This window comes from Aptenodytes patagonicus, unplaced genomic scaffold (genome assembly GCF_965638725.1).
Source record: "Aptenodytes patagonicus unplaced genomic scaffold, bAptPat1.pri.cur scaffold_77, whole genome shotgun sequence".
NCBI lineage: Eukaryota > Metazoa > Chordata > Aves > Sphenisciformes > Spheniscidae > Aptenodytes > Aptenodytes patagonicus.
In genome coordinates this window covers 100,568-122,837 of record NW_027472026.1, presented here as the reverse complement: position 1 = coordinate 122,837, position 22,270 = coordinate 100,568, and the positions used below count along the sequence as shown (strand labels likewise).

General features: G+C 68.5%; 1 protein-coding gene across 1 annotated transcript in view; it reads right to left on the bottom strand.

The window, feature by feature from the left end:
- Window positions 1-2,472: 2,472 nt before the first annotated feature.
- PLEC (plectin) overlaps window positions 2,473-22,270 on the bottom strand; it is an 86,952-nt gene continuing 67,154 nt past the window's right edge. Inside the window, exons 39-75 of the mRNA XM_076363673.1 lie at window positions 21,922-22,092; window positions 21,568-21,734; window positions 20,346-20,505; window positions 20,073-20,157; window positions 19,344-19,585; window positions 18,965-19,084; window positions 18,661-18,768; window positions 18,298-18,516; window positions 17,804-18,007; window positions 17,489-17,720; window positions 17,081-17,307; window positions 16,868-16,990; window positions 16,113-16,214; window positions 15,357-15,458; window positions 14,407-14,562; window positions 13,888-14,043; window positions 12,852-13,049; window positions 12,632-12,760; window positions 12,178-12,348; window positions 11,918-12,073; window positions 11,436-11,642; window positions 11,088-11,207; window positions 10,553-10,722; window positions 10,050-10,209; window positions 9,535-9,732; window positions 8,666-8,791; window positions 8,130-8,273; window positions 6,805-6,993; window positions 6,307-6,421; window positions 6,051-6,217; window positions 5,433-5,595; window positions 5,015-5,169; window positions 4,857-4,931; window positions 4,328-4,445; window positions 3,872-4,059; window positions 3,672-3,792; window positions 2,473-3,430 (exon numbers count right to left, since the gene is read on the bottom strand). Coding sequence (XP_076219788.1) covers window positions 3,384-3,430; window positions 3,672-3,792; window positions 3,872-4,059; window positions 4,328-4,445; window positions 4,857-4,931; window positions 5,015-5,169; window positions 5,433-5,595; window positions 6,051-6,217; window positions 6,307-6,421; window positions 6,805-6,993; window positions 8,130-8,273; window positions 8,666-8,791; window positions 9,535-9,732; window positions 10,050-10,209; window positions 10,553-10,722; window positions 11,088-11,207; window positions 11,436-11,642; window positions 11,918-12,073; window positions 12,178-12,348; window positions 12,632-12,760; window positions 12,852-13,049; window positions 13,888-14,043; window positions 14,407-14,562; window positions 15,357-15,458; window positions 16,113-16,214; window positions 16,868-16,990; window positions 17,081-17,307; window positions 17,489-17,720; window positions 17,804-18,007; window positions 18,298-18,516; window positions 18,661-18,768; window positions 18,965-19,084; window positions 19,344-19,585; window positions 20,073-20,157; window positions 20,346-20,505; window positions 21,568-21,734; window positions 21,922-22,092 — 5,691 coding nt within the window. The 3' untranslated portion in view covers window positions 2,473-3,383. The remainder of the gene's footprint in view (window positions 3,431-3,671; window positions 3,793-3,871; window positions 4,060-4,327; window positions 4,446-4,856; window positions 4,932-5,014; window positions 5,170-5,432; window positions 5,596-6,050; window positions 6,218-6,306; window positions 6,422-6,804; window positions 6,994-8,129; window positions 8,274-8,665; window positions 8,792-9,534; window positions 9,733-10,049; window positions 10,210-10,552; window positions 10,723-11,087; window positions 11,208-11,435; window positions 11,643-11,917; window positions 12,074-12,177; window positions 12,349-12,631; window positions 12,761-12,851; window positions 13,050-13,887; window positions 14,044-14,406; window positions 14,563-15,356; window positions 15,459-16,112; window positions 16,215-16,867; window positions 16,991-17,080; window positions 17,308-17,488; window positions 17,721-17,803; window positions 18,008-18,297; window positions 18,517-18,660; window positions 18,769-18,964; window positions 19,085-19,343; window positions 19,586-20,072; window positions 20,158-20,345; window positions 20,506-21,567; window positions 21,735-21,921; window positions 22,093-22,270) is intronic.

Below are 22,270 nucleotides of genomic sequence, written 5' to 3'. Positions count from 1 at the left end.
CCTGCGCAGCACAAAGCCTCCAACCCTGCCAGCCTCCATCGCCACTATGCCATTGCCTCCAGCCCCGCAGGTGTCGCATCCCCATGCCCGGACAGCGGCTTTGCACAGGGCAGGATGGGGGGCCTGGAGGGCTCTGGGCTGTGGGCTCTCGCCCCTTGCCCAGAAGCACCGTATCCCGGGCACTGGGCAAGGGCTTCCCGTGAGATGTGGGTGCAAACTGCAGGCAGGAGAGCCCCGTGCCTGCAGGTGGGAGCCAGAGCAGCCTGGGGACACCTCCATGCTGGGATCAGGAAAGCCAGGAGCAGAGCAGCGGGAGCTGGGGCTGTGCGCCCGGGGGCTGGAGGAGCTGGCCCGGCACAGGCTGTGGGTCGCTCAGCAGGTTGGGATCCTTGAGGTTCACACCCCGCTCTGCCCCTGGAGAGGGGACGGGAGGTATCTGGGGGGCACGTCTGAGAACGCTCTCCTTTGCCAGTCCCCAGGTCCGGGGCATGACCGTTCACCCCACCCAGCGCGGCTGGGCTCTCTTGGGTGGGATGAAGCAACTGCCACCAGCGCGTGGCTCCAGTCTGCGGCTGTGGCAGCTGTGTGGGGCACACAGGGTGGGCCCGTCAGGCGGGGCAGGCCCCGCTCCCGGGGTTCCCACAGCTGGGGCAAGTGCTGGGGCGGTTGGGCAACAGGGCGGCAACTGCCTCCCCCTCCCTGCAGCGGGGGCCAGCTGGTTTCACGGGGTGCCTGCCAGCGGGAGGGCTGCTCCGCCACACGAGCATAGCCCCACGTGACCCGGTTCCACTGGACGGCATGGCTGTGGGGGCTTGGGTCTCAGCACCTAGCCATGATGCTGCCCATTTGGGGCCGAGCCTCCAGCCCTGCTCTCCCACCGCTGCCTGCTCACTTGCTGCCCCAGGAGCTCTTCGTGCAGCAAAGCATGTGCTTGCACCCATGTGGTGTTCCTCTCCCAGCCCCAGCACGGGCTGCGAGCTGTGGAGGCTCTCCCAGGGCATCCCCCCTCTGCACCACATCTCCCTGAGGATGCTGCAGTCTCACTTGGGCCCTGTGCCCCCACCCAGGTGCTCTGGGTCTATGTCTCTGTCTATCGTGCCACCCCCATCCCCGGGTCCAGCCCTGATGAAGCTGCATTGCCAGTGTTTGCATGGCTGGGCAAACAGTTTGCGCATGTGTCCTGGCCACCCCGCGCCTGTTGTCTTTGCTTCCCAGGCCAGAGTCATTGCCTGGGGCTCTGGATGCGTCTGACACAGGCCCCGTGGTGCCGGTGGTGCCAGGCATGTTTCCCCAGCTGGGAGTGGTGGATGAGATTTCCATAGGCAGAGGAATGTGCAACGCAACTCATGTCGGCGGTCCCAGCCCACGCCGGCAGCACTGTGCAGACCGTCCCGGGATGTGTTGGTGGATGCTCTGCTCCGTGGAGAGCAGTGGGGCTCGGCACTGCTCTCGGGGGGGCTGCCGGCAGTGCCAGTGGCGGGGGGCCCCGACCCGCACACAGGGCGTTTGCAGGGCTCCTCTGTGCGTGGATGGGGGACATGCCCCAACACAGGCTCCCTGGCATGTTTCCAGACCTGGCCCCCTTTGGCTGCTGTCCGATGCAGAAGTGTTTGTTCAGAGAAAAAATGTGTGGAGACAGTTTTAGGGGACAACAGTGCAGAAATGGGACTGAAATCCATGAAGGCATGGCCAGCCAGCCAACAGGACTGAGATAAGGGAGGAGGCAGCCAGGCAAAGCCCCAGCCCTGGTGGGGGGATCAGAGGAGGACCGCAGCAGTCCCGGTACATGGGGGGTCTTGGACTTCCCCAAGGCGGGGAGGTGCTGGGCAAGGGCTGTGCTGCTGCGATGCCTGGGGACAGTCCCCATGCACGAGGTGTCCCCACCTCCTGGAGTGGGGACACAGCCAGTGTCTCCAGACGCCCCGGCCCACCCTGACCTGCAGCCGTGCCCCATCCCAACTGTCCCCCAGCTGCCCTGGCATGGGACTGGACAGGCGGGCAGATGGATGCATTGCTGCAGGGGACCACACTGGCTGGGGACTGCGTGGACACTCCTGGTGCCCTCACGGCTGCAGGGTGGCAGAAGGGCAGCCAGCACACGGGGATGGGGACACGGCATCTCCCAGTGCTGCCTGCTGTGGGCGTGGACTCCCAGCCCTGTGCAGAGGCACTGGGGCACAGCAGGAATCGCAGCAATGCTTTCCTTGGAAAGGAGGTAACACAGCATGGTGCCCGCTGGCACCCACTGCAACACCCCGGGCTTGCCAGCCATGGCTCCGGCGCCAGGCGTCTCTGCCGCTGGCACCCAGCTGGAGGCACACCCAGCCGTGCCCAGCCACCGCATGCCACCATGCCGGGCCGTGTGTGCACCAGCTTTGGTGATGCCACATCCCCCTGCACCGCCTGGCCGTGGCAGCCCCTCGCCCCGACAGTGGGGTGAGCGGACAGACAGACTGACAGACTGCAGCAAGCCCCGGGTGCTCATAGAAAAAGAAACCTACTCTTTATTGTGGCTGGCAGGGCCATGCCTAGCCAGGGTTACATTCAGCTCTACTGCTGTCCGGTTAGCGGGGTGACGTGAGCATGCGTCAGCAGGGCAGGGGTCCTGCCGTCCACAGGTGCTGCAGGCAGGACGGGGGCGCAGGCGCAAGGGACCTCCCCACCCGTGGCAGCCCCAGCCCTGCCGGGGCGGGAGGCAGCTGTAGCCGGGGCCCCATGCGCACACACCGAAGGCCCAAGGGGTGAGGGTTAGCACCAGAAACGGGGCTCTGCATCCAGCGAGGGGCCCCGGTGATGGGGTACTGAGCCCGGCCACCTTCCACCTCCCACCAGGGCATGGGCAGCAGGATGGGGGGACCCCCGACAGCACTGCCAAATGCCCAGGCACACTGGCAGCCACCCCAATGGCACGGGAGCCTGGGGGGGAGAAAGGTAGGGCCCAGCCCGGGGGTGTCTGGGCTGCCACGGCCCTGGCTGACCCTAGAGCCGCGGGATGCTCCTGGCAGCCTGCAGCTGCCCCGGGCACTTGGAGCGGGGCACTGGGGCTCGGCCCCCTATGCGCTGCCTGGTGGAGTGGTGGGGCAGGGGGCCGTGCCAGCCAGAGCCCAGGGGCAGTTTGGTGTGTGTTGGGGGATGCTTGCATATACGCTGGGGCCAGGCCCAGCGGGATTGATGATGGACAGACAGCTCAGCCCTTGCAGGCAGGCGCCCGCTCAGGGGGCCGCAGCGCTGGGCTGGGGGCCGCAGCACTGGGCCAGAGACCCACGGGGTGCACGGCTGCGGCTTCGCCATCCTCCAACCTCGGGGCAGGTGGCTGCCGGGGAGGAGAGTCCTGAGTGGGGCCGGCCGAGGGTGCTGGGCGCAGGGCGGGCAGCTGGGGGGGCTCAGCGGCAGGGGCTGCAGCGCTCCGGGGGGGACCCTTCAGGCGGCTCTGCAAGGGCGTGGAGGGGCTGGAGCAGCATGCTCCCCTGTACTGGTGCTCCCGCGGACAGGGGACAGCCCCACTGCCCTGCTCCACACTGCCCCACCGACTCTGGCTCCCCTGTGCTTCCCCAGCCCCACTGGGCCACCCCCAGCCCCCCAACCCCCTGCCCCATGGTGCTGGCAGGGTGCAGCCTGCAGCAGGCTGCCTGGGGCGGGCAGGGGACCCCCTGCAGCAGTACAGTCCTCACCTGGGGGTGCCACGACCAGGCTCTCCTCAGCTGCGGCAAAATGCAGCTCAGCTCCGTCGGGCAGCAGGGACCCACGGGAGCGGGGGCACCGGTCTCCAGAGCGCGTCCTCCGCAGCACCGACTGGGGAGGGAGAGGGTCAGCACCCACAATGGTCAGGCTGGGGAGGTCGGGAATGCTGGGGGGGCTCCGCAGCCCTTACCTTCCTGGCCAGGGGGCTGCTGGGGGCTGAGGCGCTGCTGTAGAGGCTGAGGCTGGAGTTGGAGCGGCTGGGAGACAGCACTTTGGAGGAGGGGGCCGACTGGTTCCCCGCACACTTGGCCGTGGCAGCCCCGAAGGCGTCTGGGGACAGGTACTTCTCATTGATCTTCAGGTTTGTCCTTCCCTTCACTGGGGACGACAGAGGTGGTGAGCAGGGCTGGTGCTGGAGGTTCCGTGGCCCCGGGCCAGGCAGTGCAAGACCCCGAGGAGCCCAGTGGGCTGTCCCCCACATGGGCACCACCGACCCGCACGGCCCCGCAGGCATCGCACCCGGGCACAGGGATGCCCATCACACCAATGCCAGGACTCTCCTGGCCTCAGCTCACTGCAGATTGTCTTGGCCGCAGAGCCGTGGGTGCCCTGTGCCCAGCGCCCGGCATGGGACATCCATACCCACCTCTGCAGGGGTCGTTCTTCACCAGGAACTCATCCAGCGCGATCCAGCCCCCGCCGACCCGCACCATCAGGGTGCTGCGCAGGATCCGCACCATCCGCAGCTGCTGGGACTCCCCGAACTGCAGGGGAGAGGGATGTCAGGGCAAGGTGGGGGGGTCTGGGGAGTTCGGCAGGGCTGGGAGCTGGGGAGGGGTTGCCAGAGAAGGTACCAGCACCCAGATCTGCCCATCAACAGGCCATCGGGTCCATTGCGGCCCCTCTGTCCCTGCCAGCACTGCTCTCCCTGTCGTGCCACAGCATGCAGCGTCTGGGGCCAGGGATCCCATGGGACATGGGGATGTGCCCTCTCCCTGCCGCTGCAAAGGGTCTGGGACAGGAAGCCACAGTGCACAGGGAGCTGTGGGACCTCTGCATAATGCAGGCTGTGCACGGGTGTCAGAGCAAGCCCGGGATCCCAGGCTGGGGAACGGGGACTGCTGGCCACGGTGGCAGGGCAGGAGGCGGCAGCGGCAGTGTGGGTCGGCACTTACCCGGTACCTGTTGGCGCTGATCTGCTCCACCTGGAAGCGCTTGGCACAGTTGCACTGGGCCACTTGCCTATTCACCTGTGGACGGCACACTTGGCTCAGACCCGCGGTGGGACCCCCCACCCTGGCCGGCCCCAGCTGCCGTGGCCCCCCTGCCGTACCTCGTCCTGGATCTGGTCGGCATCGGCGGTCCGGCGCAGCGGGTCCCGGTTGGGATGCAGGGCACTGACAAACTCGTAGTAGTCGATGAAGCCATCACCATTCATGTCGAAGATGCTTGCCACGGCATTCATCTCCAAGACGTTGGTGGGGAACTCTGGGGAGGGAAGGGGACCCTTAGCCTGCCATGTACTGTGCACCCCTGTGCCAAGGCCAGCTGGTGCCGGCACCAAACCCTGGCCCCCCCTCCAAGGGGGATCCCGGCTGGCAGACCCTGTCCTTCCCCATCTCTGCTAGCACTGCCCCACCTCTCCCCAAACTCCCCTTTCCCAAGCTCTTGGCCGGGGGGAAGCCCTGTGGGGTGCACCAGCCCCAGGAGCCAGCCCCAGCCTGCCCCAGCACAGCCCCGGGGGCACTCACTGGAGGAGAGGACACTCTCAATGAACTCCCGCTGGCTGATGCGCCCGTCCTGGTCCCTGTCGATGCCTCGGAAAACATCCAGGACACGGGACTTCATTTGGCTGATCCACTGCATGTAACGCTTTCTCCAGACCCCGAAGTCAAAGTGAGCAAACTCCTCCAGCTCGGAGAGGCACAGACAGGAATTAACACGCCAGCAGGAAAGTCCCCCCCGAGCCCCCCCATCACGTTAGCCTTGGTGACCACGCTTTGCCCTGTGTTTGGGCTCAGTCCGGCTGCTGTGCAGCCAGCTTGCTCCCAGCCCTGACCCAGCTGGGGCTGGCAAAGGGGTCTCTGCCCAGGACCCCCAGCTCTGGGTTGCAAGGAGAGCCACAGGATCCAGCAGCTGGCTCTTGGCTGTCGGGGGTGCACCCGCCCCTGCCCGGAGGGATGTGCGGAGACTCCCGGCTGCAGGGACGGGGTCAGGAAGGCGCCCGGGCACTGCCTGCTCCATCCCACCAACCCCTGGGGACCGTCCCCATCCGCGTCCAACCCAGGGCCAGGGGCTCCTGCTGGCAGAAGGCGAGGTGAGCTGCCCGCACCCACCCAGGGCCGCAGCACCGCTGGGGCTGTCCCTACCTCTCGCAGGCGCTGCATGGCCGTCTCCAGTCGGTACTGCCGGTCCAGGGCCAGAAGCCAGAGCTGCTGCCAGCGGTGCAGGAGCTGGGCCATGAGGGGCGTCTGGGGCTCCAGCCCCCCGAGCGGCACCGCTGGCATGCCCTGCACCTTCCCTGTGCTGCGGCGCCCTGCAGCCAGTGGAGACAGGCAGTGAGGGCACAGCCAGGGGTCCCGGGGCATGGCGCAGGACAGCGCAGGGGGCAATGGGGGCCCTTACGTGTGGCCAGCCGGCGGGCAGCCGGCGGGCCCAGCTCCGTAGCCATCTTCCGCTTGCAGCTCTTGGTGACCTTCTCCACGTCAGGCTGCTTGCGGTTCAGCTCCTCCATGAACACCTGCCACAGAGCACCAGCACTGAGCACCCACCAGCAGCGCTGGCAGGACCCCCAGGCAAGCCCTGCCACCCTACCGGCACAGCTGGGGCAGGGGGCTGAAGCTGGGAGCGCAGCCACCCGCAGACCAGCCCTGCTGCCCCCCCTCCCTGGGACCCTCCTGCATCAGCAGCCCATGCAGCAGACCCGGTGGGCTTGGGCTGTGGCTGCCAGCGTGCATGAAAGGTGCTGCTGCGTCACTGCTGCATGCACGAGCTGCACCCACGGCCTCAACCTGGAGCACCCGAAAGTCCTTGGTCGGGTCGAGCACTTGCCCAGGGCCAGGCAGGGTTGGGGAGACAGCATGGCCCCTGGCAAGGGGGGGAGTTGGGTGCAGGGTCCCTCACCGTGTGTTGGGCATTGAGCTCCTCCAGCTGCTCAGCCTCCTCTGGCAGCGGCTCCTGGTCCCGCAGGCTCAGTGCCTCCTCGGCGGCCGTGATCCAGTCGATGAGCTGGGCCATCTCCTCCCGCTCGGCCGCGAGGCTGGCTGTCTGCGCCTGCAGCCGCTCGCCCTGCTGCTGGGCCCAGCTCAGCACCTGCGGGCACGGCGAGGGGAGCTGGGCCACAGGGGCTGGCTGCCCTGCTGCAGACCCCGGTGTCTGCAGCCCTGACCAGGCACTGCAGGGCCACTGCTTCAGGGGGAACAAGTCTCTGCACGGGGAGCCACAACCCACCCCTGCCATGGGGCACACGGACCCCTGGCCAGCAGCTCTAATGACTATGGGGCAGGAACATGGGGCAGGAACGTGGGGGCTCCATGGTCCACCCGTGACCATAGGGCAGGACCGAGTTCCTGCTGGGTGGCTGGGGCAGGGCTGACAGACAGCGCTGCCCCTCAAGTGTCGAGGGGGCCTTTGCAGCTCCTGGGTGCTGCCGCTGGCACTTTGAGCACGGGTCCTCGGTCCGTCCCTGCGGGCAGCAGCCAAACATGCTGGTACCCAGGTATGCACCACTGCGGACGTGCTGGCTGCCCTCACAGCCGGGCTGTGCCGTGTCCTCGCTATCTGGGGCGAGCAGCCAAGGAGGGCAGCCCCGAGGGCGGCAGGACCCCGGAGTAGATCCAGATCAGATACCGAAGAACTCTGCTCACTAAGGGCTTTGCGCAGACGACGGTGAGGGATCAGCCGAACCCGTCAGACCCGTTCAGGGAGAGCCGGGAGTGCTCTCGCCTGCAAACCCGTGATCCAGGGAGCCTCCGAGCTGCTGTGGGAGTGGGGTCCGGGATGGGGATCCCTGGGACACTGCTCTCTGGGGACTCCCTGCCTGGGCTGCACGGCATCTCCCACCTCACATGTGTGGAATGAGTCACCACCATCCAGGTGGGACTGGAGAGGCCCCAGTGACCCCCTGCGTGGCCCCAGGATGGGAGAGCAGGGGTGGGAGCAAGGGGATGGCCAGGGCTGGCCAGGGCGGTGTGTCCCGGCGGCTCACGGAGGGCCAGGTCTGTGCAGGAGGAGCTGAGCCAGGGCCATCTGGTCACTGGCAAGACCAAGACGTCTGTGTTGGCCAAGGATGGGGCTGAGCATCCCCAGCTCCCTGCAACACGCCGGTCAGGAGGGCTGCGCCAAAGAGGCACCAGCAGTGGGAAAGGCGTGGGGCCGTGCTCATCCCAGGCGTGGGTGCAGATCTGCTCTGTGCCTGGGGAGGGATGGAGAAGGAGCGCCCAGCTCACCTCCTGGAAGCGGCTCTTGACAACCGTGACCCAGGACTTGATGGTGATGACGGAGTCCGGGTGGCAGGTGGAGAGGATCTCCTCTCCCAGCGAGGTGATGCACTCCAGCTCCAGCTGCTGGCACTGCAGGGACTTCATCAGCTCCTGGGGGAGCACACGGACCATGGTACTGCCGGGTCTCAGCCCCCTGCACCCCACTGCACACCCCAACGCTGCAGGGAGCAGCCTCCACCCAGCCAGGTGTGCAGGCAGGGGAAGGACACTGGGTGGAACTCAGCAAGCACGTCCGCTGAGCACAGCTGTCTTTGCATGGGGTGCTTGGGACCCCAAATCTCCAGGCCTCAGGGTGCTTGGGGCCCCAAACCCAGTGTCTTGGTGTGATGGAACCCGACATCCCACGTCTCAGTGTGGTGCACCCCACACCCTGGCAGGGGCCAGCTGGGGCCAGCTGACCCCGGCAATGGGACGTCCTGAGGCAAGGACGGAGCCACCCTGGAGGTGGGGGCTGGTCGGGGCTGGCAGGGACAGGCACCGACCTGCAGCTGGTTCTGGCACTCCTGCACGGCCAGCTCGTCCTCGGGGAAGACACCATACTTGAGGGTTTTCTCTGACTCTGAGAGGCGACCCAGGAAGGAGTGCACCAGGGTGTGAAACTCCTCTGCCTGCCACAGACAGCCGGGGACCTGCTCAGCACCCACCTCATGGCCGCAGCTCCAGGTCCTGGCCCCCTCAGCCACCCGGTCAGACCCTGAGCCCTGCAACTGCCGCTCCCGGCCCCCCCAGCCCCCTGGCCAGACCCCGAGCTCTGCAGCTGCTGCTCCTGCCCAGGGCCACACAAGCACCCGGTGCAGCTCCAGGCCCCCGAGGGAGAGCTGCTGCCAGTCCAGCTCAAACCCCACAGCAGGATCCACAGCTGGGTCTCTTCACCCCAGCTTGAGACCTGGGACACAATTTCCCCTGGCCCCCATCAGTACCTCCCCACTGAGCAGAGCACCCCACACAGCACCCTGCAACACACGCAGCCATCCTGCCCGGGCACCCTGCACACGGGCACACCTGCAACAGGTGCCCGCAGCACCCAGCCTGGCACCTGGCCATGGTCCCTTGCGACACAGCCGCACAGAGCCCCACAGCCCCACAGAGCGTTCTGCAACACACGGCCACCCACCACCCGGGCACCCCACGCAGCACCCTGCGACACGTGGCCACACACAGAGCCCGGGCACCCCACGCAGCACCCCGCAGCACAGCTACACACATCCCTGGGCATCCCACACACCCACGGCCGCCTGCAGAGCCTTCCCACAAGGAGGCACCGGCTGCAGACCTTGACCTTTCCACCCGGGGAGGCCCTGGGCCGGCTGCTGCCCCCCAGCCAGCCCCCCCCGGCTCACCCGGCTCTCACCTGCCGGAGCGCAGCCTCCAGCCGGGCCTGCTTGGAGATGGAGAGCTTGCAGACCAGGTCCCAGCGGGTGCTCAGCTCCTCCATCTGCTTCTGCAGCCACTGGGAGTCGACGCTGCTGCTGCCGCGGGTCAGGTCCCGCACCGAGCGCTTCAGCATCTTGATGCAGCTGGCTCGCTTGCCCAGCTCCTTCTGGAAGACCTGGAGAGAGGGTAGGAGGGGGTGGGAAAGGCTGGGGGGGTCCCAGCACCCTGCCTGGCCCCTGTTACTGTGCAGGGCCCCCACGCGCCCCAGGCCCCCTTGTAGAAGTGGGGTACACGGGGTGCCCCAGCACTGCCCCAAGGACCGGGAGCACAGGCTCCGGTAAAGCAGGGGCTGCTCTGGTGGGCAAAGCCCCATCCTGCGCCTGGCTCCTGTCCTGCCCCAGGATGGAGGGTGGGCAGGGCTGGTGCAGAGCCCGGGGCTCTCCAGGGGCCAACGCAGGGCAGGGACCTCCCCGCGCAGCTGGGGACACCCACCTTGTGCTTGTCCATGAGGTCACTGACCAGGTCCCGGTCTCCTCCAACAGGCACATCCTCACTGAGTTGTGGCTCAGCCCGGTACAGCCAGTCCATGAGGGCCTGCAGCGCGTCTGTGAACTTGCCCGAGAAGAGCAGGTTCTCCTCAAGCTTGTGCTGCCTGCAAGGAAGGGCACAGGCAATGCCCGGCAGTGCCCAGGTGCAGGGGCTCAGCCCCGTGGTGCAGGGAACGGCCGCCCCACGGGGAGCCCGACAGTGTGGCTCTAAGTGCCTGGGCTTGCCTATGGCTGGGGACGGATCCTGGCTGCACCCCCCAGGGGCCAGAGCCCAGTGGAGCTGGGGCAGGGTGTTCTGAAGCAGGGAGCAGGATGCCCAGGGAAGAAGGGCAATGCCATGCCCCCCACCTGGGACCTGCATGGCAAGCAAAGCACAGGCATCCCATCCCACCCCATCATATCCCATCCCACCCCATCCCATCCCGTCCCATCCTGTCCCCGCCTCACCTCTCCACAGCCCGGCTGCACAGCGCGTCCCAGCGCTCCTTCAGCTCCCCCAGCAGCTCCTCCAGCGGCTGCAGGTCCTCGGGGAGCTGGGCTCTCTCCCGCAGCGCCCGCCCACTCCGCAGCGTGGCCTCGTACACCGGCCGCTTCAAGCGCAGCACCTTCTGGAAAGCCTGCGGGCAGAGGGGTTGAGCCCACCTGGACCCCCAGGACGTGGGTGCTGGCCCCAAGGTAGGTGGGCTGCGGGGAGACTCCTGCCTTCCCGAGTGCCGTGGGGCAGCTTGGGCTGCCGATGCCCCTTGGCCAGGGGCTCCCCCCACCCCAGGCCTCCCTCACTCTGCAGAGATGGCCCTGGAAAGGTGTCTGACCGCCGTGGCACCGAGTGCATCGGGGCACTGCTGTCCCGCTGGGAGCTGGGGAGCCCCCTCCCCTGCCACCTCCCAGCCCCCCAGCTCTGCTCTCCACTGCCCATAGCTGGGCAGCCACCCCTGCTGGGAGCCCCTCTCCACGGGGCTGGGGAGCCGGGCAGGCCCCCCACCTTGTGCTCAGCCAGCTGGCACTTGATCTCCTCCTGGCTCGTGGCAGTGTCCTGCGGCACCTCCAAGCTCTGCTCCACCTCATCCATCCAGTCCAGGAGCAGCCGCCGGGACTCGCTGAACTAAAACGGAAGGGAGGGGTGCATGGGGGGGCCTTGTGTGCAAAGCAGGGGCTGGGGCGACCTGGACGATGAGCCACAGCAGCCACACAACAGAGCTGCATGGCTCGTGCATCAATGCAGTGCAAACCATGGGCCAGTGCGGCACGGTCCTCGTGCCGGAGCTGCATGGCCTGTGCACCGGGACAGCTCTTTACAAGACCCATGTCACCTGGCACCATGGTCGAGTACCTGCTTGGTGCGCTTGCGGGCCTCCTCCAGCACCGCCCCTCGCTCCGACGTCCGCTGCAGCACTTTGCCCAGCCGCTCCCTGGCCGTCAGCACCAGGTTCTGGATGACGGCACCGTCCTGCTTCCTGCTGAAGTCCTTCAAGCGAGATGCAACAGCCTCCAGGCCGCTGAGCTTTTCCCCGTGGGCATTCGCCTCCTTCACCAGGGCCTGCAGGAGAGCAGAGGCAGCTGGGGGCGCGCAGATGGCCCTGGGGCAGGAGCGGAGCCTCTGAGCGCAGCCCGCACCGGAACAGGGCGCAGAGCCGACTCGCTCTGCTGCTGCAGCCCAGGGGAGATTTCCGGTGCCGCTGCCCCACGGGACCCCTTCGGGCAGACCCCAGCCCCATGGAATCAGCCCCGGCTTCGGGGCGTGCTGCCAGCTGGCGCGGGGGCACACCTGGGCGGCAGGCAGGAGGGCGCCGTGCCGGCTCAGCCCTCACTTGCCTTGTGCTCCTGGATCTGCGCGGTGACGGTGTCCAGGATGAAGCTGGGCGGTGCGGGGGAGCCGAGGAGCTCCTCCGCGTGAGCCACCCATCGCAGCAGCTCCTGCACAGTGCCATGAAACTCGGTGGTGACCGTCAGCCCCTCGGCCAGGCGCTCCTGCGGGCAGGGGGGAGGCACTGACGGGGACGGGCACCCGCAGCCTCTGGAGCCAGGGCAGGGTCGGCACCCCCAGGCGGGCAGCGCCCCCCTGCCCTGCGCACCTTCCTCTCCTGGGCCTCGGCGTGGACGCTATCCCACTTCTGCTCCAGGATGCGGAGGCTGTGCTCGGTGCTGCAGGGCCGGCTGGCGCAGCAGGAGGCCAGCAGCCGCTGCAGCCGCTCCCGCACGCCGCTGTACGCCTCCTGCTTGGACTCCATCTCCTTGCATAGCTCCTGCCAAGAGGCCGCAGGGATCCCCGGGCTCACTGCCCCGCAGGGGGACGGGGACAGGGATGGGGACAGGGATGTGGAGGGCTTCCGCTCTGTCCCAGGGGAACTTGGAGGGGGCAGGGGAGGGGTGCAGGAGGGCTCTGCCCAGTCGGGGAGGGGAGAAGGCAGAGAAGGGTCCTGGCACCTCGGTGCGGGGGGGGGGGATTTGGGGCACACGTACACCCCTCAAGGGACACTCAGGGATGGCCCTGCAGCAGTGGGGGGCCGGCACAGCCCCGATGCTCACCAGGTGTGCGGTGAGCTTCTCTTTGGTGGTGTCCGGGTGGCCCCATGCCGGCTTAGAGAAGAAGAGCTGCAGCTCCACCTGCTCCAGCCACTGCAGCAGCTCTGTGATCTCCAGCGTGATGTCCTGCACCTGGGGGCGGCATGGGGGCTCAGCGCTGCCCCTGCCAGCGGGCAGTGCCGCGGCGGGCAGCCCCGGCACTCTGGCACGCGGGGCCCCATACCTGGCTGAGGTTGTTCTCCAGCTCCAGCTGGCGGCTCTCGGTCTCGCTCTGCACCAGGTCCCAGCGCTGGTTGAGCTGCTGCAGGCTGCGCTGGAGCCCCTCCACACTCTCCCCCAGGCTGGAGAGCAGCAAGCCCTGCCCGGCCTCGTTGACAGACTGCACCGTGCGGGCATGGGACATCACGTCGTTCCTCAGCACCTGGGGACGGGGCGCCACGGTCACAGCTAGCGCCCCAGAGGGGGGCACCCCACATCCCTGGCCGGCTACGCCGTGCAAAGTCCCTCGCCCCAGGCGCCCGGGCCACCTCTGCTGCCCACATCAACGCTGCCACCGCGGCGCTGGCAGCCCTGCAGGGCTGGGGTACAGGGAGTGCCATGCCAGGGGAGGACAGCACCCAGGGATGCCCCAGAGCCGGCACCCTGGCTCTTGTCCTCAGTGTGGCACGGGGCAGGTGCGAGGCACCAAATTTGCCACTTTGTGGCAGGGAGGTTGCTGGGACAGGGCACAGAGGAGGCTGGGGCCACCCCCCATGCATGGCCCCCCCAGGCTGCGGGGCCGCCTGTACCTCACAGCACCTCGCCTGCGTCAGACATGGCGCGAGCGTGCCCAGGCAAGGGGAAGCAGCTCCGGGCAGGCTGCGACCTCGGCTGCCTCCCAGCAGGCGTGGAGGCAGCTCATTCCTTCCATGCTGTCACTGCGGGAGGGGACGCGTTCTCACGCTGCCCGCCCCAAGCTCCAGCCTGCCCAACCCCGCCGCTGTTGCCCTGGGGCTCAATGGCAGCACCGGGAAGAGGGGGCTGAACCGCCCAGAAGGGGGCCAGGCAGCACCCTCAGGCCAGGATGTGGCCCCGCAGCAGGAGGACCACGACTGGGACCTCCTGTGCAATGGGACACAGCGGGACTGTGCCATGTCCTCCCCCAGGGCACGTCCCCGTGAGGATGCCTGGCTGTTGGAGCAGGCAGCCGACAGCCAGGGCAGCAGTCGGGCAGCTCAGGACACGGCGTGCAGGCAGCCCCATCCCGCTGCCACCCTCACCTTGTGCTTGGCCAGCTCGATCTCGCAGCTCTGCAGGTCGAGGCGCAGCAGCGTCGGGCCCTGCAGCTGCTCGGCGGTGCGGGACAACCACTGCAGCAGCTCCTCCAGCTGGTGCTGGAACTGCCCCAGGCCCAGCAGAGCCGCCTCCAGCTGGTGCTGCCCCGGCAAGGGCGGAATCGGGCACCCGTTTGGTGGGAGCAATGGCAGCCCTGACCACGCGCCCAGCGCCCGCATGGCCCCATGCATCCACGGTGCCCCAGGCACCGCAGGGCACCGTGCACCCAGTGCCTGCATGGCCCCACGCACCCACCCAGCACCACGCACCCAGCACCCACACGGCACCCCATGCGCCCACCCTGCCGTGGCTCTTGCCTCATGCCGGTGGGAGAGCCGGTCGACAGCTCGCGTGCCACCACCACCTCCCAGAGCCCCCGAACCCCTGTGCCCAGGACAGCAGCGCCCACCCAGCCCTGCCCCACGCCCAGGACTGCCCCCGCACTAGCTGGGCCCCCTCCCTACCTGGCGGCTGACAATCTCCTCCTCCAGGCGGTCCCAGCGCTGGCGGAAGTCGCTGAGCAGGGCCGGGGGGTCCCCCTGCCCCGTGCCCCGCAGGCTGGCCTGGTGCCGCAGGCTCTCCACGTCCACCTTGCACTGGTAGAGCTCCCTCTTGAACTCCTGCAGGGCAGCGGTGAGCCCCAGCCCCACACGTGGAGACGGGGCTCTGCCATGCCACTAGGCATGGCACAGCACGGCATGGCATGACATGGCATGGCAGAACTGGGTCTGGTTTGGCATGGCACGGCATGGTATGGCATAGCTGGGTCTAGCACATGCTGCATGGTTTGGCACGGCACAGCACAGCATGGCATGGTACAGCATGGCATGGTACAGCATGGCATGGCATGGCAGAGCTGGCTCTGGCATGCACTGCATGGTTTGATGTGGCACAGCACAGCACAGCATGGCATGGCATGGCAGAACTCAGTCTGGTTTGGCACAGAATGGCATGGTATGGCATGGCATGGAACAGCGTGGCAGAGCTGGGTCTGGCATGCACTGCATGGTTTGGCATGGCACAGCATGGCATGGCATGACATGGCATGGCAGAGCTGGGTCTGGTTTGGCATGGCACGGCATGGTATGGCATAGCTGGGTCAGGCACATGCTGCATGGTTTGGCATGGCACGGCACAGCATGGCACAGCTTGGCACGGGCACCTGGGCCCAGAGCTCCTCCTCATGGAGAGCGGGGAGCCCTGCCCGCTCAGGGCACCTTGCGGGGACAGGATTTGGCCACCCCGGGCAGGACTTGGCCACCCAGCGCCCACCATGAGCGGGTGCCATGGGGGCACCAGCACTGTCCAGCGTGCCACACTTTCATCCCACTGCCCTGAGCACCCCCCTTTCCCCCTCCCAGCTGCCCCCTGCCTGACCCCAGGGCTTGGGGCCCCATCCTGCAGCACGGCCCACCTTCAGCTCCGCCAGCTGCTGCTGCACCATGTCCAGGTCCCCGCCGACCAGGAACTCCTCCGCGATGCGCAGCTCGGCTGTGTCCAGCCACTCGAACAGCCGCTGGGCACAGAGAGGGACCGTGGGGTTGGGGGGGGGGGGGGGGGGCCCAGGCCCCCCACCGTCCTCATCCGTGTCCCCGCCTGCTGGACACGTCAGCCCAGCCAGGCCGCCAGGACAGCTGTGTCCCTGGGGGCACAGGCATGCTCACCCCTGCGCTCTGCAGCCCCATGGCCAGGAGTGGGGCTGGGACCCGCCGTGGTCCCCAGGGAGGGCCGGAGCACAGGGCAGGAGGGTGCTCCAGCCCCTCCCCACCAACGGGAACCTCGATGTGGGCATGTCACACTGGGGCAGGACACAGGTACGGCCAGCTCCGCTGCCCCCCTGCCCCCCTGCCCTACAGTCCTACAGCCCCGCCAGCCCCATTTCCCACCCCAGCCCAGCCAGTCCCCCACCCAAGGCAGCATCATGGCCCTATAGCCCAGCTAGCCCCATGCCCCTACAGTCCTGCACCCCCACACAGCCCTGCTGCCCAGCCGGCCCCACTGCCGGCCCCACTGCCAGCCCCACTGCCAGGTCCTGCCTTTAGCCATGCCCAGGGACCACCACAGTGGCCCCACAGCCCCTCACACCCCTGAGCAGGGATGGGAGGGTGATGCAGGTGGGGGGCAGGCCCCTATGTGGGATGTCTGCCTGAGCGGGCCCCCAGCACCCCACCTGCATGGTCTCCTGGTAGCTGACGGAAGCCTGGAGCTGCTCCTCGAGGCGGGTGTACCGCTCCGTCCACACCTTGTTCAGGCTGTGCCAGGAGGAGTAGAGCTGCGGCAGGGCGCGAGGGTCAGCGGCACCACGCGAGGGGCCGGGCACGGGGGTCAGCAGCACGGTGTGGGGGTCGGGGGCGCAAGGGTCAGCGGCACAGTGTGGGGGTCGGGGGCGCAAGGGTCAGCGGCACGGTGCGGGGGTCGGGGTGCGAGGGTCAGCAGCACTGTGTGGGGGTCAGTGGGCACAGCGCGGGGGTCAGGGTGCGAGGGTCAGCAGCACCGTGTGGGGGTCAGTGGGCACCGCGCGGGGGTCGGGGTGTGAGGGTAAGCAGCACTGTGTGGGGGTCAGTGGGCACCGCGGGGGGGTCGGGGTGCGAGGGTCAGCAGCACCGTGTGGGGGTCAGTGGGCACCAGCACAGGGCGCAAGAGCCAGCCAGCACTGCCACGGGGTGCAAGGGATGGTGGGCACCGGTGCGGGGTGCGAGGCTTGGCAGACACATGGTCCCTTGTGCAGGGACACCAGCCCAGGACAGCCACCCTCCATCCAGCCCAGTCCCGAGACATCCAGGGGACACTGGGTCTGGGGACCACACTTGCCCCTTCTCCAGGGTCCAGCTGCGGCTCAGCTCCGGGGACACCCCATCCCTCGAACAGCATCCCCACGCCCCCAGGACCCCATCCCTTGCTGGACCCACACCCACTGGCACTCACATCGTCCAGGCTCTTGGTGACATCGGGCTTGTCGGGATCCCCGCAGGAGGACATCAGCTCCACACCCAGGCTGCCCAGCGTGTCCAGCTCACCCTGCAGCGAGTCGATCTCCTCCCGCAGCGCCTGCAGGCCAGGATGGGGCTCGGCGCTGCTCGTGCCATGGGGCTGCCTGTGCCGTGGGGCTGCCCGCCGGGCCCCCTCCCCACCCCATACCTGCATGGTGCGGAGCTGTGTGCGGATGGCCTCAGGCTCGCCGCCGGCCTCCTCCAGCCCCAGCACCAGCTGCTGGGTGTCGCTCAATGTCAGGGCCAGCTCGGAGAGGCCGTGCCAGAAGCGGTCGGCCAGCGCCAGCAGCTCCCGCAGCCAGCGCTCCTGCTCCTGGCAGCGGCCCCGCAGGCAGCCCCACTGGGACAGCAGCTGCGCCGTCCGCTCCTGGATCCCTGTGGGGCATGAGACGGACAGGGCTCGGCCTGGGACCCCTCAGGGTGCTGCAAGGGACCCAGCACACCGACACAGCCCTGAACAGGGACACGGCCCCACCGGGACACCCCATGCACGGGGATGCACTGCCATGCGTGCACACCCACCCATGGGGCCGTGTCTGCCCCTCCGTGCCAGTACCTCTGGCAGCAGCGTCGGAGTTTGCTGCCTGCATGCTGGCCAGCAGCTCGCTGCCCTGCACCTGGACGGTCTCCAGGGCCACCCCCAGCTTCTCCAGCTCGCCCAGGGCCAGGCTGTTCTCACGGATCTGCTCCCGAAGGTGGGCTGCGTCACCGCGGACAGACGGCTGGCTCTGCAGGCGGCTCTGCAGCCGCTCCAGGCACTCCAGCAGCAGGTCCATGCGCTCGGTCAGCTGGGGAAGGTGCGTGGGGAGCAGCCTGGTCACTTGAGGGGAAGCCCCGGGGGAACACCAGCGCTCCGGTGCCGGCCCCGTACCTGGCTGTAACGCGGCAGCGCATCCTCCAGCAGGGCAGCCGCCTGGCGCACGCGCTCACGGATGTGGCAGTACTGCTCCTCCGCCTCCCGCCAGCGCTGCTGGAACGGGGCGCCCTGCTCCGGGCTCAGCTCCACCAGCTGTGCCGAGACGCGCTGCAGCTTCCCCATCAGGGGCCGGTGCTCCGCGATGGCCTCCCGCAGGCACTGAGGGCAGAAGAAAGGCCGTGGGCGCATACAGGACCGGGACGGGGCACATGGGGATGTACCCTGGTGCTGCCACTGGGCTGACCCTGCACCCACGCCCTGGCTCTGCTCCCAGCGGCCAGTGCTCGTGCGCGTTGGGTGCAGTCCCCGCAGTGGTGCCCGCTCCGTCCCGTTGCGGACTGCACGCTGCACCACCGCCTCTCTGCTCCCGACCCGGCAGGGTGGCAGAGCGTGTCCCTGTCTTCGCCTTTCCCTTCCCCCTGCCCCGGCTGGGGCCACCCTGCCCTCACCTGCAGCAGCGCCTGCTGTTCCTTGAAAGCCTCATAGCTTATGGCGTTGGGGGAAAGCTGCACCCCGACAACCTGTGTCTCCTCCAGCCAGGGCGACAGCTCCTCGTGGGCCTCGGAGAACTGGGCGAGCAGGGACTGGGCGTGCTCCAGCTGTACAGCGCAGGCTCCGCTGCGCAGGAAGAGCTGCTCCGTGTGCTCCCGCAGCGCCTGCACCGAGGGCTGCGGACACGGACGGCTCACCAGGGCGCCCCGCTGCCGCAGGGCTGGGGACACAGGGCACAGCCACCCCCTGGTGCAAGCGGGCCCTAGTGCAGCAGCATCCCACCCAGCACCCGCTGGTGCAGCCCCGGCATGGCCGCTCACCTGGAGGTGCTGCCGCAGGGGCTCGGAGCAGGAGTGGAGCAGTGGGTCCGAGATCCCCAGCAGACGTTCCACCAGTCCCCGGTGGTGCAGGATCTCAGCAGAGAGCAGCTGGAAGACAGAGGCGTGTGGGTGCCAGGTCCTGCAGAGACGTCAGCAGGTCCACGCACTCATGACTGGGTGGTCAGTGCAGGAGCCCAGCAGAGTGGGGATGCAGAGCCAGTGTCCCTGGGGACTTCTGGGCACCCCTCTGGGGTGCAGGTACAGGTGGGGCACACCCCAGCCCAAGGCAGCGCTGCAGACCCACCTTCTGATCAGAGAGCTGCGAGCGGAGGGCCTGGGCGTCCAGCTGCACCCGGCCGATCACCTCCTGCCGCTCGTCGAGCCCAGCCAAGCAGGCAAGTTGGGAGTCCAGGATCTGCTCGAACTGCAACGGAGAGGAGAGCCATCAGCCGTGCCGGCAGGGAGGGCAGGCGCACCGGGGCGGCCTCTCCGAGACACAGACCCCCGGTGCATCTGCTGCTGGTTAGCGCAGGACCTTCTGCCGTCACCTGGCATATCCCATCTGGCCGCATCCCTCCAGACCTGACTCCCCCCTGTCTCCCGCTGCAAGTAGCAATGCCACGGGGCCGGGGAGTGGTGAAGGGGGCAGAGGGTGATGGTCCCCAGAGCCCTGCGTCCCGCACCTTTTCCCTGTCGCTCGTGCTGACCGGGGGCTCCTGGCTGCCATGCTGGCTGTCCCAGGAGGCCAGCTCCTTCTCCATGCGGCCCAGCCAAAGCGCCAAGTCCTCCTGGGCAGTGCCCAGGCGGGACGAGGCCTCCAGGGTCTGCCCCAGCCGGTGCATGGTGTCGGCGCTGCTCTGGCCCACAATGAGATACCGCATCCTCAGGGACTCCATCTTCTCCTGCGCCAGCTGGGCCTCCTCCCCTGTGGCAGCACCATGGCTGGCGTCAGCGCTGCTGTGGCCGGCATCTCCAGGGCCGGGGCCCTGCCACACTGACGCCTACCCTCCCTCATGACAGTCGCTCTGTCCCGATCTTCCCCTGTGCCTGCCCCTCTCCTGCTTCTCCTGGACCCGGCTCTGGCCCCTCATACCCACCCGCCAGAGGCGAAATTCAGGTCCCCGGTCACCCCCTGCTGCTGGTGCACCCTGTCCCACCGTGCCCCCGACCCCCACGGGCCAGGTGCTCCCCCGGCCCCTCTCCATCCGACAGGATGCTGCGTGCCCCATCATGCGACGCCGTGCTCCTGCAGCTGCTGGCAGCTGCCGGTGGGGAGCGGAGCGCCCCGAGGACACCCAGCGCCCGGGGGTCCCCTCGGTGCTGCACAGCCCAGGGCAGCGCTCTGTGCTCATTCCCTCCCATGTCCCGTGGTCCCGACCCTGTGGCCGCCGCTTCCAGCCAACCCCACTCGCCTGTCACCATCTCCAGGACCCGCTGCCCGCTCTCCAGGGCACCATCCAGCTCTCCCAGCCGGCCACGAATCTCCTCGCAGAGGGCCTGGGCGAGAGGCTCTCGTGGCAGCGACTGCTGCAGACACCGCTCCCCCCATCCCCACTGCACCCACGGGCATCCTCCTGTCCCCATCGCCACCCCCCGCCCCATCGTGTCCCGCTCGCCCTGCCCACCCGGCCACCCAGTGCTGCGGCGGGTGCCCGAGCCCACCCCGCATCCAGCCCGGCCCCGACCTGGGTTTGCCGGTGGGCATCCTGCACACGGCTGACACAGCCGTTGGCGTGCCAAAGCTGGGCCAGCTGCCGCTCCGTGGTGCTGAGCCACTCCTGGAAGGAGTCCACGGCCTCCTGGAAGCCCTGTGCCGCTGGCAGGATCCGCTCCAGGCAGCCATACCTGCACCGGGAAGGCTGGGTGAGCCGGGGAGGGCGACAGCCCCCGGCCCCAGAGGCCTTGCAGTTGCAAGACTAAGGTCCTGGCTGGAAAAGCCTCCTCTCCCGCTGCCACCAGGGCTGGGTGGCCAGTTCCCACATCTGGGGTCTCCCTGCCCTATGCTCCCCACCCCAAAGCTTCCCACCCCAAATGCAAGGGGCGAGGCGAGGCCAGCATCCCCTGCCCAGTCCAGGCAGTGCCGGGAGCATCCTGAGGACAGGCTGCAGGTGCCCTGGGCTGAGGGTCCCGCTTTGTCCCAGCAAGGGCTGGGGACATGGGGACAGAGGACGAGGCAGCCCCTGCCAGGCTGCGCCAGCCCCAGCCCTGCTCTGTGACCCATTGGCTGCCTGTCCTCTGCAGGGCAGGACCTCCCCTGCCCCGGCATCATCCTGCCAACCAGGCTGGGTGCTGGCACGGCCACACTGGGGCACCCAGCCGTGCTGCTCCACTCCAGGCCCAGCAGAAGCCCAGCGAGCTCCCCCGCCGCTGGCAGTGAAGGGCCGTCTCTCACCCCAGTGCTCCACAGCCTCGTGCCGGAGCAGCTGCAGGGCCTCAGACCCACTGACCAAGTGGTGAGACCCACTGGCCAAGAAGGAGGGGAGAGACGTGGTAAGAGCCTGTCCCAAAGCAGAGCCCTCGCCTGCCGCTCTGCACCGTGCCTGCCTGAACCGCTCCTGACCGAACCCCTCACTTGCCGGCGGTGGGGAAGGCCAGGCAGTGCAGTGAGGCGATGGTGCGTCCCCAGCCAGCACAGCCCCGGGGAGGCTGCAGGGACCAACCCTGCACCGCACACAGCTGGAGGCAGTGTGGTCTGTGGGGCACAGTGCAGCCCTGGCACATGGGACGGGGACGGTCCCTCTGCCAGGGCAGCCCTGGCTCGAGCAGGGCAGGCACGCTGCTGCTGCACGCAGCGACGGTGGGGGGGGTGGTCGCGGCACCGCAGCCCACTGCCGGCTGTCAGGAAAGCCTGTGCAGGCGGGGACGGAACTGCTGACCCTGCTGACCAAGGTCTCAGCCCTGACCCACCTGGCTTCGGCCTCCTGCATCAGCTTGCCCCACTTCTCTGCGAGGCCGGAGAGGCTGCCGCTCCCCTCGGGCGCCGCCGTGCCGGAGCCATGCGCCGGCAGCATAGGTCTGTCCTGCAGGACAAGCTCCACCCGCGGCCTCCGCTCCTCCAGCAGCCGCTTCAGGAGCTGCAAGGCAGTGGGGCACGGCTTTGTGCCGGGGAGCCCCCTCCCTCCCACACTGCCTCGGCACAGCCTGGCGCCGTGGGCAGAGTCAGCGGCCCTGGGATGGCCGCTCTGCCCCCGGCCCCCCCAGCCCCCTAATCCCCGGCTGGAGAGCGGCGTGGGTGGGATGCGCCAGCCCAGATCTGCTGACCTTCTGCTCCTCCAGCTGAGCCTTCGCCACCTTCACCTCTGCCGAGGGCGGCTTCTGGTTGCTCACCAGCTCCTCCATGTCCGCCACCCAGGCCAGCAGGCTCTCCAGCGTGTCTTGGGCTCGCTCCGCGCCCACCGCCTCCTCCAGGACGGGGACAGCCCGCAGGGACACCTGGAGAGAGAGGTGGCTGAGCCGCCCAGGCGGGCGGGGGGCAGCTGTGGGGCAGCCATGGGGCTGGGGTGCACCCCTCCCCACCATGCCCTGTCCGGGAGGCGATGCCGGGGACGGAGGGACACGGCCCTGCCCAGGTCCTCCCCCGTGTCCCCTGCTTGCCCCAGCAGCAAGGCTG